Below are 14,954 nucleotides of genomic sequence, written 5' to 3'. Positions count from 1 at the left end.
CCGTTTAGCCAACATGAGCATCTTAGAGGTTCTTTTCCCAAGGACATAGTAAGTTAAAGAAAAACCATTGCTTCAAACATTTCTAACACCTACCTACAGCTCGGAGAAAATCATTGTACTGCGCAGATGTCATCAGTGGATCTGGTAATTCCCGTAGCCATTGCTTAAGGATCCCCGTAATAGTGTGAATAGGGTAATTCTCCAGTTTCACTGAGTTTGGATCTGAAAAGAAGTGTTTTATTTAGAGCAGTTCAATCCTTTGATGTACACAATGGGACCCCAAAGAAATAAGATTAGAAACGCTCAAATCTCCTGTTCACAGAATCCAAGCGTCAATTCAGAAGAAAAAAAAAAAGAAAAAGTCTGCTGATAGTCACTTATAAGTACTAAGCAGCTTTTTCCAGCCAACAAGAATAATACAGCCTTCATGGCCACCAAAAAGCTGTTTTTAAAACACTAAAAAGTGGCAGATACTTTCAGATAGAAGAGAATTGCAGGGAAAACTGGTATCACGCAAGGAAGTCAAAAGGGTGGACAACATTGCCAGACCTGCTTGCAGCAACTGTTTCAGCTCCTTCATACGATTTGCTGATCCTGATTTCCTGTAAATGCCTTCTGTGTAGAGGCCGTGCATCTCCACATACTCTAGCAACTTCTCCATGACAATGGGGACTGAATTTCTCTCACTGGTCAGGGAACTCACACACACTCCAAAATGACGTGGTTCTGCATCCTGTTCATTCTGGAATTGATACAAGTCAAGCACTGTGAATACCTGTTCCCAAGCTAGAAAATTCCATTGTTTCATGCTACAATTAGCTTATGCTTCCAGAAACAAAAGCTGAGTGTTTTATTCTAGCTTGCTACAAGCCTTTGATCATAAGGCAGATTTCCTGAGCTGCAGCAATAAGGAAACTTTATGGTACACATTACAGGATTTCTTTAACAGTTTGTCCAGCACACATACTCTAAAAGAAGAGTTCCCAAATTAGCTCGAGTACCACCTTTTAGAAGAATGTTCTGTTTCTGCAACTGCAGGGCCTGCCTCTGACTATATGCAGACAGAGAAGGGAACCGTTTAAGCAATTTTTATTAAGTGCCTGGACATCCACTGTTCATTTGCTGAGAAAAAAAGGCAGCATTTTGTATGCATCACTTATGGCATCGCAGTACCACATCCCAGATCTACAGTTCTTACCTTTTTTCCACAGGATGTACAGCTGCTCTGGATTTTGGACATGCATTTCTTGTGACAAGTCAACTTGCAAACTAGAAAAAGGAGTAATTGTTACAAGCATTCCAAATCACATTAAAATGTTAAGTATCTTGTCTTATTCACTGACTATATAACCTGCATGTACTGTTCACTAAGCCCCATCTGTACCAGCCAAAGTTACAAGTGATCTGCACGTATTGTAAACTAAGTGGCAAGAATGAGGTGTTTTTACTTACCACTGCAGAGACAGGCCTTTTCCATGGGCCAGATGTAGGATGAGCAGTGTTCACACGATTGCCGTATGCTCACTTGGTAGTTTGTGAAAACGTGGCCATTGTGTTCTTCAATCTGGTGGGAGACAGGAAGAAACTAATGGACTTTTTTGCCTTATTATTATTTTTAATAAAACTATCTACCCTATCTTAGATTTTTTCCATTTTTATTTTAGAATTACAGCTGATGGCTTTGACCTTGAAACCAAATTTCACCCTATCTTAAGGCAGTTGGGTTTGCTGGGTCATTTCATAATTGACTTGCCGCCTTGGTTAAAGTTCATCAGTGCAATGCATTAGCTATAGTCTGTTATTAATATTTAGTAGTTGTTTTCCTTTAAACAGTCCCATTATTGAGAAAGCCATTTGGTTCTAAAAGATACTATGGACAAGCAAGAAAATGCTAGAGTACCACTTATCCCTACATAAGAGAGCTCTTTGATTTATGGAAAACAGTTTTATAGTGTCACGTCTTCATAAAAGAGGTAAGTGATTTAAGCATGCAAATAAAACAGAACTTCAGTACAAAAATCAAGCTCTTCCAAGAGTGTTTTTCTCTGTGTCCTGTGAGTGCAGCTGAGGACTTAGATTATTGCAAAAGGAAAAAAAAGTACTTACTGCGCGATCTTGTTTTCGTTTCTTCTTCTGGGCTTTGGTTTGCTGCAGTGAAGTACAGAACTGGCATTAGTCTTTGAAATTCAGACATTCCATTCCCTTTTTTTCCTATTCAGTTTCCTAGACTCTACTTCACCTCCAGACATTTGAGACACTATACTGCAGCTTCAGCTTGGTATGAGGGTTGTCTGAGCTCACACTGTCAACTTCCTAAAAATCAGCTGAGCTCACTGCCTGATGACAAAGCAATTCCATCTCTAAAACCTTCAGAGAACTCCTAAGTTTTCACCAAAGAAAATGCACAAATGTTTTAAGATTCTGAAAATAATAAGAGCAAGTTAAATAACGAACAGTTCCAAAAAGGTGTATCAGCATTCAGAATTTGTTATATGCATGATTCGTGTATGGAAAGCGTTTCCCAAATAATGAAGAATGCTATGGAAAAGCTTTGAGGTAACAGAGGTTCCTTACCCTATGAGAGTAACATTGTTTAATCATTCCATAAGCCAGTAAAAGAATATGTTTTATACCTTGGGCTGCTCAGACTCCTCTTTTTTTGTATATCCTCTGATGAATTCATCCAGAAGGGATTGGAAGAGATTCAAAACCAGCTTCACTTCTTTCTCTTCCCTTTTTTTTGCCAGATTTGTAACTAGAAGCTGGTAATTTTCTACCAGATCTTTGTAGCCAACATGGATTTGCCCATTCTAGAGAAGGAACAGATATTGTTCAGAAGACAGTCTTTTTGGATACAGTTGAGACAGTTTCATATTTTTATATGTTTAAGTTCAGAGGTGAGAAAGCACACTCATGATTAGAGTAAAAGATAACAGCCCATGACAGAAACAAGTTAGCACACTTCCCTACTACACTGTAGAAGGGCACTTGGCTGAGACAAGGCAGTGTTAAGAATATTGGAAGAGCTGTTGGCACCTCTCCGGTGTTTAAAGACAGCAGCATGAAGAGGCTGAAGACAGCAAAATCCATCAATTTCTAAAAATAAGTTACAGCTGAGTGAATGAGAAAACAGAGACAGTCTGCTTAAGATTATGGCAGAACTGTAAAATGTTCTTTTTCAAGTCTAACATCCAGCTTTGAATTCTATGCTAAGAATTGCTGAATTGCTTTGTTAAAGAGCTGTAAGTCAAGCATTTAAACTGCACTCGATCCATTACCTACCAACTTTTCACTGTATTGAGACTTGTTACTTACAGGAGCAGAGTACATGGTCTTAATGTTTCCTCTAAACTTCTCTGTGGCTTCAAAAAACAAACATTCAACACCAGACTTCTGGGACCGTAAGTCATTGATCTAGAAGGCAAATACATCTGCATCAAATTTCATTAAAACAAGAACATCCAACCAGTGTTAAATTTCAGTCACTGGGCTTAGTCATCTATGACCATTCCAATTATTTAAAACAACATTTCTTAATGTACTGTGATGATACAAAAATAGGAGTCAAGTAGTTAGGCTCTAGAGAACTATTTCCTTACAACTCATGTTTTGTTTTTTTTTTTTTAAATACAACTTTTGCTGCCCACTTGTTTGTAAAGAAATGAAGAACTAACATGAATGCCACCAGGATTTAAGGTAAGGTAATGCATTCGGAGACTTGAAGGAAGGAATAGGAAAGGCCTTAATACAGACCTAATTCGGTCAAGCTATCAAGTCAATTCTCCTTTGCTTTAAATCATAATATAAATTCCTACCTAGAAAAGTAGTCTTTAAAATTCCACACAAACAGTGAACATAGACCTGAATTTTATCATAGTTGAGTGCCTTTTACCTTGTTTAGGAGGAACTCATCAAGATGTTTCAGTTCATTGGCATTTGCAATCTCACGGACCATGGAAGCTCGCCAATTCTGAGACACACTTGAGATCTTGCTGATCTTTATAGTACGGTTTTTCTTTGTTTTACTGCTCTCTTTCACATGGCGCTCCCCTGCCTGAAGGCGACTTGGCTGTCCAGAAGAAGCTGGGAAAGAAATTAATTTGTATATTAAAGCAGGGTGACTGAATTCTGCAGTATTTGTTTCCATGCAAAACATTACAGAAAAGATGGATATTAGCAAGCTGGGGATTAAGTCACAGAAACTCACCTTCTGAAACTTTCTGGGTTCCTCCTGTTTCTGGAAAGAGGACACAAGATACAAGGGAGAGGCCATCTCCTTCATCAATCACATCAGGACTCTCCTTTGGAATTTTCTTGTCTGGCTTTTTCCCCAAAAGTCTACGCAAGGGACTTTTAAAAGCAGACCTGAATATAAAAGCAGACACAAGTTTGTCACAGTAGTAATGGAAGCTGGCTCTACTACAAGAAAAGGCTCGTTTAACAGTACAGCTAACACCCACAATAGGATTAACCTCTATTGTGCATATTTCCTCTATGGTCCAAACTGCAGAAAAACTGAGCAGCAGAAAAAGGAAAGACAGTCTGAAAGCACATCTGGACATTCTGATGTTTACTAGATTAGAGCACTACCTTCAACATAACACAGAGACAACACATCACATATCCAAGACATCATTTCTGGCTCAGGAAGTCCCTGAGTTGCGGAATGCCAGAAGCTGGAGGAGCAGGCCAGGGAAACAGCAGTATATGCTTGCTGAGTTCTTAAGCTTTTTCTCTTGGTGTCTTATTTCTCAGTCTGGATGACAGCACGCTACATGGACCTTTGATCCGAGCCTGTATGGTGGTTCTTAAGTTAAAAAGAACCAGTTCAAAGACAAGCGTTATGCAAGAAGCAGAGAATGTGTTCCTCAACAGGGTCAGATATCACGCTTACATCAACATGAAGATCAAGTCAACGAGCAACACAGCCACTCATGTAGCTGATGTCAACATGTATCTCTCCACAAGCACAGTCTCACAATGCCCAATTCAAGTACCAGTGGAAAATCTCCTTTTTTTTTTCCCCCCATTTTCTTAAAGGCAGGCCACTCACACACAGAATACATACTTGGCATCTATTTGCTGACTTGCTGACTGCATGGAAACGGCTGCATCCGTGGTAGATAAGAGGTCACTGGGCTTCTTTTGCACAGGATATTTCTTGTTGCCTTTTTCTTCTTCTATTGTATCTGGTGATTGCTACAGTAGAGAGGAGGAGTCAAAGAACTATGCATTGAGTGAAATAGATTCTTTAAATGGTTTTAAAAACTAGAATGGTGGAAGAAAGTTTGCTTTGTCAAGACAAAACACTTTACCCAACAGATATTAGCTTACTAACATAAGATCCAAGTACATTTAATGCTTTGATCAAGGGTTCATTTATTAAAAATTACGTTTTCAAATTGTTGTATAATATCTGCTAATGAATTTTTTTTACATGAATATCAAACCAAAAAATCAACCTGAAAGGTTGATGTTCCTGAAAGGAACACAGGCATACAGAACACACTATAGCCAATTATTCACAAATCTTTAATATTTATAAACAAGGATAATTAAGTATAAATATGCACAATAGCATCAGTACCTGACTCATGGCAACAGACTGGGCAAGTGTTGAGAGATCACTTAATGAAGATGAATTCCCCTTCTTTCTGCAATGTTACAAGATTAGTTTCAGATTATATATTTTATAGAAGTCTGTAGCCTCTTAATATTTACCACCTTTTAAATAACCCACATATCAATGTTAGATCGGAGAGAGAATCCTGATCAACTCTTGCAACTCACTTTTAAATGCAAAATGTACCAGAGAAGTAAAAAAATGGGTATGTCAGATTTCCTGCCATATCAGAGGGATGATGCTTGCAAACTGCACGTCACTAAAACCTTGTTTTCAATGGACAAGAGACACATGAAAATAAACTCCAGACACTACTTTAACTGAAGCCCTGACTCTCCGATTTTAATTTGGCAAGGCAGGCTTTGTATCTTTTGTTAGCTTCTGAAAACATTCTACCCATACAGATTCAACTGGAGGACTGGGAACTGGGAGCCAAGAAAAAGCAGCAGCTGTTCATAGCTCTATTTTCTCCCATAACATGTCCAGATGTACAGACTATCAGGAGTTCTCCATCTATTTTTAAACATTACAGATATCTGTTTTCTGAAAAAGTTAAAATAATTAGGAAGCTGCCCTTACTCTAGCTGATCCTGAGGAGACTTATCCGCACGTGTTCTTTCATCCAAAGACTGACTCAGCATATCGTTCTGACCGGCATCAGACTGTCTCTTTCCTTTCCACTTCTCTCTCTTGTACTTTAGTTTCCCTGGGTCATCCACATATCTCTGGATTGGGGAAGAAGTGGGACTATCCAGATCTTTGGTTGCCTTCTGAACAAGACGTTTGTTTTTATCTGCCCAGCATTCAGCTGGAGTTTGAAAGCTCCCAGTAGCAGATAGCGTATTATGAAGATTCAGTGCAAGATTTGTCGGCCTTTCAGGTAAGTTAAAGCTCTGACTGCCTTTTATCTGGTTATTTTGGTTCCCTTGTGTTTTCATTCTATCAACTGCTTTATCATCTACTTTTTCCCCTTCTGATACAGGTGGTTGCTCAGGAATAGAACTGCTTTCTTTTATCTCGCTTGACGGTGGTGTGTCTGAAAGTGCTTTTTCTTCACTTGGACTTTTCTCTCCCTCACTGCTTCCTTGAAGGACAGTATCTTGTGCTGTGGATTTCTTTGGCACTGGAACAGTTTCCAGGACCTCTTCAAGAGAGGTTTGGTCCTCATGGCACAATAAAGATGGTTCTTCGAAGGAAAAAAGGACATGCTTATTCTGTAACTCGTTATGTTCCAGCCCCCTCTGCCGGCGAGATTCACGTTTCTCCCGGCTGTTTGTAACTTTCTCAGAGCCCTCCGTCACATTCTTCTGAGGTAATGTGGCTTTTTCAGATGAGCTCAGGTTTTCAGCTTGCTCATTTGGAGCTTGATCTCTGCCACCAACAGCTTGATCCAGCTCTGACTTGTGTTTCACAGGCAACTGATCTGTTGCTGGTTCACCGTGCTTGTCCTTGCTCATATCATTCTCTCTGTCTTGATCTTCCTGCATTTCTCTCTGCTTTTCTTCAGCTTTCTGCTTTTCTAGAGCCATTTTCTGAAATCTGTTAAGAATTTTTAAGATGAAAACACAAATATTTAAGGCACAGTGGTCAAGAAAAGTACCCAACTGTTTAAATGCAGCCTAAATAGCAATACAGACACAAAGTACAAATACACTTACAGTCCCAGTGTAACTGCATGAATGTCTGCTTATTAGGACCGGCATGCATCAGTGCAGCTCAGCTGAATAATACTCAGGTAGTAAGCGCTTAACCAGTTTCCACACACCACTAGCCATTTGATACTGACTGCAGTATCACATGGTAATAACTATCTTTAAGTTGTTTACTAAGTCAACATATCACACAGATACTGAGCTTGGCAGGTGAAGCCAAGTAGATAAACGGTTAAAATGCATGTTTCCATATCATATTGCTCCTCTTCCTTTACCTCTTACGCTGTAGATGACCCCTGACCATGGCTTGCAGGAGACAAATTCTCCTCTTCTGCTGAAGGTAGCATTTTCGCTCCCTGTACCTTCGCCATGCTGACTGAATATAAATGGCAGCATTATTCCTCTGCAGTGCCATCCTAACACAACGGGAACGCCAGCAAGCCTAAGAAGGGAGATTTCTAAAGTAAGGAAGGGGTACTTGAAGGTGGGAAGTGTTATTTGAGGGGGTTGGTTTGTTTGTTAGGAAAAGAAGATCGGCAATTCTCAAAGATACCTGTAAAACAATGGCTGCCTGCCTTGTTCTGAGAAAGCGTCTCCTTTCTAAAACCATCCTGAGCCAGCTCTGAAGGAGAATGATTTTCCTGATCACTTCTTTGTGTAGTGTATCCTGTAGTATCTGTCGTTCAGCCTCTTTCATAAAAACCTGCTCAGTTAAAGAAAAGTTCATCAATAAACAGTTAATAGGCACCTTTCAGTCCCCACTGGAGGCATCTCCACAAGCTAAAAAAAATGAGAACAGTAATAGTTATTATTGAACCAAACCTTATCAGCTGACAGCAATTAGCACGCCCAAAAAGTAAAAGTCCTTTTGTTTTACCAAATCTCAGCGTTTAGATTCTAAAACATACAACTGTACTTACAGCCTTCAAATCATAGAACCCTTCTAAAATGAAAACATTGACCTGTTTGACAAATGCCAATAGCAACAATTTCCCAAAAGTAATATCCACACAATACAGAATTGTACTGTATTGCAAGAAGACAGGTTGGTATCACAAACAATGAGACAACTAACAATGTCTGTGTCAACATTTACAAGAGTTAAAATAGCTAATTTAAATACAAAATGCAGAAGAGAGCAACACCTGTAAATGAACTGCACTAAATTTTGCAGTGTACATCAGCATTTCTTATTGGCTTATGGAAAGTTTCACAGACCTTGGTCATCCCTATTTGATAGTAGTTTTCATCCAGTTTTAGTTTATTCAAATAAACACAAATGTCTTCCTTAGAGGCTTTGGCATTTTTGGGCAGTAACACCTGAAACTGGTCTATGAATTCCTGTGAAAAGCAGAGACAGCAAGAGATCAAAGTTAGAAGGCAATTCACAAGTTTAGAGTTTTAACTAGATTTCTGAAATTAAGCTAAGACATCTGAGCTACAGGGGTTTGAAAGTACTTATTTTCTCACTCCAAATTGAGCTATTTTTCCCTACTCTGTAAAATGCGGGCTTCATTCAGCCTCCAGTTAACAGTAAATATCACCTACATGTGATCTATAAAGCTACACACACAGAGTATTTTACAGAAAACGAATTCACATACGGAGACCGTAACGTGCAGCACTGATGGCTTATACAGCACTCAGAACGCTTTCCTTCATGAAACAAGTAGAACAACTTACTGGTAGATGACTCGCACAACAGTTTAGACTACAACTTGTTACCATGCAGGCTCTGTCAACACTACAATGAATTTTTACAGTTCACCCCAAGTGGTCATGAGCTTCATAAGGGAGACACAAAAGACTCTGAGGCAGTGCGTGTTTTTCCAAGAAGAGCAGATACTTCTGAAAGCATAATACACTTCCAGTTCCTCACGTACCTGGAATGTATATTTGGCACTGTAGCCAGATCTTCTGATTCGCACAGTTTCTAGCATGCCAGTGTATCTTAACTGTTGAAGCACCAAGCTTTCATCAAAAAGCATCTCTTTCTGAAAAAGATCAGCAGTCGACACCTAGTAAATGCCTGAAGAGTCCTATTTCTGTCCAGTAGAAAAAGCACATTCTGTTTTCACACCCTAGTTACGTTTCACCTTCGTACAGAACAACAGCAAACAAGTTGAAAGAAATATATTACAGGGCTAGAAGACTTAGATCCTCAGCAGTCAGGTCAGATCAGCTCAGCTCTTAAGGCAGTCTTACCTTCTCAGCATTGGAGCGGATGCAACGGATGAAGAACGGCTCAGCTTTACCCAGTGTCTCCAGTAACTTATTAAGTGAAGTCTGAAATGAAATATTCAGAAACATGTTTTTCTTCAGGTATCAGCATTTTGAGTTGCATACGACAGCAGTACAGCTTCTTCCTCAGAGATATGGTTGTTTCAGATCTGATGGCCATACAAAAATCCTATTTCATCCAATACAGAGATTCTCCCATACTGCACAGCAGATCCCTGTATTTGTTTTTACCTTTCCTCAAGATAATGGAAAGTGGGCTTTGCATATGCTGTTACAATAGCACTAGATCCGCATACAAGGATGAGGCTGATTGTACAGAGAACTAATACATTTCATAGCATATGGGTAGTCTCTAAATGTAGTCTAACTTTAATCAAGTAATAAATCCTACTTCAAACAAATCCCAGGAGTAAAAAATATATTGTTTTTTCAAGCAAGAACAGCCTAGATCAGACCAGGAAGGTCTGTTCCCATGAGGTCAGGGTGCACCCAGAGGTGTGTACCACCACATCAGTCACCTACCTGGAACTGTGCACTTATGCTGGGAGGCTTCTTCTTTTTGTGTAAGTGCAAGAGGGATTTTGTAGTTCGATCATGCAGAGTCATGCTTACTATGAGCTTCAGAGATTTGGAATCCAGCAAGTTCTAGAAGAAAGTTTTCATAATCAACAGAGTGCAAGTCTCTTAACTGAAGGGGAAATATTTCCATCTGCATCAAAATAAGAATGAAACCAACAGCCTAGAGCTCCACATTCAATGCCATGTTACACTTCATGACTATTTCTGTTTTGGACCAAAGCATCTTCTTAAGAGAGAAACTCTTCCATTGCCCCATCCCAAGAGCATAAGGTGAACAAGGTGAATTACGTAATCACTGTGTTTGCCTTCCATAACCTGATTAGAAATGGCTTTATGTATTTATGGCATCTCTAGTCTAATTAAACAGATGCCAGTTACAATTTTTTCCTGTTCAGCTCTTCTTATAAAGGTGAACGTTCACCTATCCTTTAGATTGTCAAAAAGGAAGTTTTAGAGGGTAAATGATACAACTTCCCTACACTATGAAACAGTATTTTCTGAAGTGAGTTCTGTCAATCAAAATGAATGTTCACAGTGAAAAAAACAAAAAACAAGAGAAATCTAGATTTACTGAATAACTTTACCTTGGGAATGATCTGCTTTTGTTTGATACCTCTACCTTTCCTGTTAAAATATTAAAGATCATTTAAGAAAAAAATACACATGATTTTTGGTTATTTCAGCAAGCCATAAGTTGGTGCAATTTATGAGGCAAGATGAAGGATAGAAGAAAATTAGCACAACAGCATCAGGGTGTGTTCATGCACGTCTCTTACGAGTGATCAATGCAAGAAATGCAAACTGCTTCGCAACAAGATTTTTTTTTTTTAAATAAATTCTGTAGGTATTGGAAGCTTTCAAAAGTGAAACAGTCTCTAAAGTTAAAGCTCTTAAAAACTGCTCTGTTGCGTAGAATAACTTACACAAAAATAGTCTATTTAGCTAACTGTACAGTCATTGAACTCTCATCATAATACTAAGGCACTATCAAATCAAAATACTTGATTCAGAAGTTATTGCTGCTTGCAATAAAGAATAACTTTCACAGAACCCCTGTGAAAGTACTTAACTGCTCACAGAAGGACAACACATGCCCCAGCATTCCACTTACGAATTCTGATACATCTGAGATCATCCCCAGAACTTCCTGTGGCACTACACAAACCTCAGGCATAGCTCTCATCCACACACAGACAGTGAACTAGAAGCAGAAGCTGTCAGAAACAAGGCTGTAGTTCACATCATCCTAATTCTAAGCATGTTAACTCCGTGATGTAAGGCATGTTCCAACTCCATGCCACCCAGTTTACGTTTATTTATTATACAAGAGACTGGACTGATTTTCTTACACATGCATAGGCGGGCACATGTAAAGAGTTGAATTTCAGGAAGCCATTAGTTATAACTTGTGAGAAATTTCATTGTTGAACATTTTGCAACAACAAGCTTGTACTACATATTTGGGTTTTAAAGCAAGTTTACATGAAAAGTAGGTTTAGCTTTCAGCTAATGCAATGAAGCAACAAAGCATTCTCTATAGCCTTTATATTTTTTTAGAAGGAATTATTTTGTTCTTAATTGCCTTGTTTAGTTTTTTGCAGAAGACAAACTTGGGACAAGTATATTTTCTATGGCCTAGGATAACTGCTTGGTTATTGTTGCACTTTCAAAGCAATACCTAGAGCACCAGAACTCACATGAAGTGGGAGCGGTGTTGAAGTCGACTGAGTGACCGAAGCAGCTTACAGGGATCACCACCCTGCCATGGAAGTCCTTTTATACTTGCGATGATTTGTTCATGCATGTCTCTAAAATGATTCACAGCAACACAAAGATGGCAAACAAAGATACACAGCCATGAGAGAGGGGAAAAAAAGGAGTTAAAAAAACAAGAGATCCCATCACCAAGTGTGCTGCAAACAGTAGCAGGTCAATCCCAGACTACTTTTTCCTAAGCATGAATGATTCTGATGTCAAGTCAGCACTTTCTACTCTGTTAGTGCCCCAAAATTTAATTACCAGGGTCTTATACTAAACTTACTCTCTAATTCTACCTTTTCATGTAAATTCTTGAGCCGTCAATTCAGAAAACAGATGGAAATTTAGCAACATGTACTTAATGTGCAAGGAACATTTTTGTTAAGCTAAGTAGCCTTTTCAGATAGATATAAGCTTCTTTATAATCAAGCAGTAAATATTTTTATATCTAGATTTGACTACTAAGATGAGGCTGCTTAAGCAGACTTACATGAGAAAAGTAAGTTAAAAACTAGCTATTACAGGAATACTTGATGAAGTTTTGTTTTTCATTTCCATTTCAAACTTACTTCACACATTTAGCTTTCCAAAGTAAGCCTGGGATGGTCCCTAATTCGTGGCAGATTCCATTATTTTAAGCATGCACCGTGCTTGTGAAGTGTTGCATCTTGGCACAGAACTTACCTTCTTTACTCTCCAGAGAGGCACAAACCAAAAATAACAGAAGCGTAAGAATCACTTCTGACTGTTAGATGTTACCACCATTCTGAGCTGCTCACTGAGGCAGCAACATTATTAGACAGTTGCTTGCTTCCCTTGGTACCTCTGAACATTTTTGAGTATCAAGATTTTGTTTTAAGATATCACAAGGAAACAGGTATGTTACGCTATGACCAATCCTTTCACCCAAATTGTATCTTTAGTTCTTAGTTGCCACAAGTGACAGAGACTGTCCAGGATGAAGTAAATATGAAGCAACATGAAGTCACTACTTTGTGTACTTCATGGCCTCACTTTTACACAGAGCATGCTCAGAAGGTCAGTCTGTCCAGGAATGTGCCTCCCTGGCCTTTAAGTGCAGGCCTATTTCTACTTACTTCTTGTTTTCATAAAAAGAAATGATGTCTTCAAAAGCATTTATATCGAAATCCTCAGAACAATCAAATGAGAAATCAAGCATTGAGCAGCTGCAAAAGGAACATGTATAAAACCTAAATACTCTATAGAAAGGCAAATATGCCTATACAGAGCAATGTGTGGAGGCAGTTCTGTAGGACTTGCCCTGGCTCCTAATCATGTCATAAGGCTGCAAAAAATCATGAGTGCTCCTACGAATCCTTCAGTGACACAAACTGGCTGCAGAGGAACACACAATGCTAAAAGCAACATATACAAAGTACAGACGGAGAACTCAAAAACCTAGTGGTAAATGGACCTGAGGCTATGTCACCAATATCTGGTAGTACCGGGTCTTACATAAAATAAGCTAGAGTATTGGTTTGATAGTATTAAAAAGGCCAAACAAAACAAGACAGAAGAAAAAAAACTTGCTATCCTTGTGGTAAGATCTAGTTGACATTTGATATATGAAAATGCAACTCAGTAATTCAGGTCTTTTCCCTGATACAGGTTAAGTATGTGTTTCTCACCGATAAACTTTTTCTACTGGTGTATTTGATCTCTGGAGTTCTCCAAGGGGAACTCTGGGTCCTTGACGTACCACTCCTGTTATGAAATAATCAACAAGTTGAATTTTGACAAAGATATGAGCATAACAAACAAAAAAACCCCCACCAACTGTAACAAGCAAAATATCTATCCAAGGGCCTGGAGTTTTTGTCTAGTACTTTAGCTATCAAGCTAGACCACTTCGTTTCTCAAACTCCCTACTACTAGGAAAGTAAATGCAGCTGCTCAGAAAAGCTTTTCAAAATTAGTATTTAATCCTGAATACTCATTTGAAACTTCAGGGAGGTCTGAGAAAATCAAAACTAGCGATAAGATGAGCACGCATACTAGAACTAGTAATATCTTCCCAACTTTTACAAATAGGACTTTTACAAATAGGACTTCAAATTTGGCACAGCCTACTGGAAATGGTGCACTTATTGGAGGAGAAAGTGTGAATGAGCTCAGATAAAACAGAGACAATCCCTTTGGTGTGGGATTTTCTCAAGTCAGTTTTGTCCTTAGTACCAAACCAAGATCACATCTGGACGGTAAGGTTTTGCCGTCAAGTGGTTCTGTCAACAAGCACTAACCAACTGTTAGTGGCATTTCCAGAGCATTTTTTCATACCATACCTGCAGTCTTCTGAGCTCTCTGGCGTCCAGCTTCTGCAAAGACAGCCATTGCTCGAATAGCTGCCCGCAGAACTGCCCAGCGGAACACAGCTACAGGGTCCATTCCTATCAGCTCCCGAACGTAAGCACTGTCACTGCTTCGCAGTAAAGCGACAATATCTGGTCTCATGTAATCCATATTTTTCTCTCTGAAATCCTGCAAAACAGGAATGCTGAACCACAAGCTCTCAGGAAAGCTGTGTTTTGACCCAAGATATTAATTACTCTTCAGAATAATTCATTATTCTAAATAATTCTCACTATAATGAGCATTATCCTCAAGTCTAGACCACCACCAAAAAAAAAAAAAAAATCTAAAGTATATCTGAGGACACATCTGATCCAGCCCATTCCCAGCAAATTTTCTACACCCTGACAAAAACTATCAGAAAGGTAAGGAAATTTTTTTTGTGCCCATCAGATCTATCACCTACTTTTATCTGGTATTTAACTTTCCCGGCAAAGTGTCGAATAATAAAAGCAGGCTCCATCACTGGGGTTCCAACAAAAAACTTGTTCTCCTCATGCTGCTGTTTGAATTTTGCAAGTAGAGTTTGGTTGGTGGCATGCGGAAAACTAGGAATACAAAACAAAAGACGTCAGCTATTTTTCTCCAAATATAGGCACATTTATTGAGGTGCAAGGTGACAGACTGAAGAACGTCTATTGATCCTTGTGGAAAGTATTTTATTGTCCAAGATCTCTACACTTAATTGAGACTTACACACCTGCTTTGACTATTAGAGGTGGGCTTAGTTT

General features: G+C 38.9%; 1 protein-coding gene across 9 annotated transcripts in view; it reads right to left on the bottom strand.

The window, feature by feature from the left end:
* Positions 1–14,954, bottom strand: part of MYO9B (myosin IXB) — a 45,688-nt gene that overhangs the window by 5,301 nt on the left and 25,433 nt on the right. For 7 of the 9 annotated variants that reach the window (XM_076359622.1, XM_076359623.1, XM_076359621.1 and 4 more), the window contains 23 exons: positions 14,630–14,771; positions 14,157–14,352; positions 13,503–13,578; positions 11,793–11,903; positions 10,680–10,719; positions 10,039–10,161; positions 9,481–9,561; positions 9,159–9,269; positions 8,494–8,616; positions 7,829–7,978; positions 7,551–7,717; positions 6,203–7,162; positions 5,588–5,654; positions 5,069–5,199; positions 4,208–4,365; positions 3,893–4,083; positions 3,316–3,414; positions 2,634–2,810; positions 2,107–2,148; positions 1,453–1,564; positions 1,199–1,269; positions 550–742; positions 94–222 (listed from right to left, as the gene is read on the bottom strand). In XM_076359622.1, coding sequence (XP_076215737.1) covers positions 94–222; positions 550–742; positions 1,199–1,269; positions 1,453–1,564; positions 2,107–2,148; positions 2,634–2,810; positions 3,316–3,414; positions 3,893–4,083; positions 4,208–4,365; positions 5,069–5,199; positions 5,588–5,654; positions 6,203–7,162; positions 7,551–7,717; positions 7,829–7,978; positions 8,494–8,616; positions 9,159–9,269; positions 9,481–9,561; positions 10,039–10,161; positions 10,680–10,719; positions 11,793–11,903; positions 13,503–13,578; positions 14,157–14,352; positions 14,630–14,771 — 3,650 coding nt within the window. Of the gene's footprint in view, positions 1–93; positions 223–549; positions 743–1,198; positions 1,270–1,452; positions 1,565–2,106; positions 2,149–2,633; positions 2,811–3,315; positions 3,415–3,892; positions 4,084–4,207; positions 4,366–5,068; positions 5,200–5,587; positions 5,655–6,202; positions 7,163–7,550; positions 7,718–7,828; positions 7,979–8,493; positions 8,617–9,158; positions 9,270–9,480; positions 9,562–10,038; positions 10,162–10,679; positions 10,720–11,792; positions 11,904–12,950; positions 13,041–13,502; positions 13,579–14,156; positions 14,353–14,629; positions 14,772–14,954 lie in introns of all 9 variants that reach the window. The other 2 variants (XM_076359624.1, XM_076359627.1) reach the window with 2 other exon arrangements.

This window comes from Aptenodytes patagonicus, chromosome 25 (genome assembly GCF_965638725.1).
Source record: "Aptenodytes patagonicus chromosome 25, bAptPat1.pri.cur, whole genome shotgun sequence".
Classification (NCBI taxonomy): domain Eukaryota; kingdom Metazoa; phylum Chordata; class Aves; order Sphenisciformes; family Spheniscidae; genus Aptenodytes; species Aptenodytes patagonicus.
The sequence above is the reverse complement of the archived record's forward strand: the minus strand, read 5'-3'. Positions and strand labels throughout refer to the sequence as shown.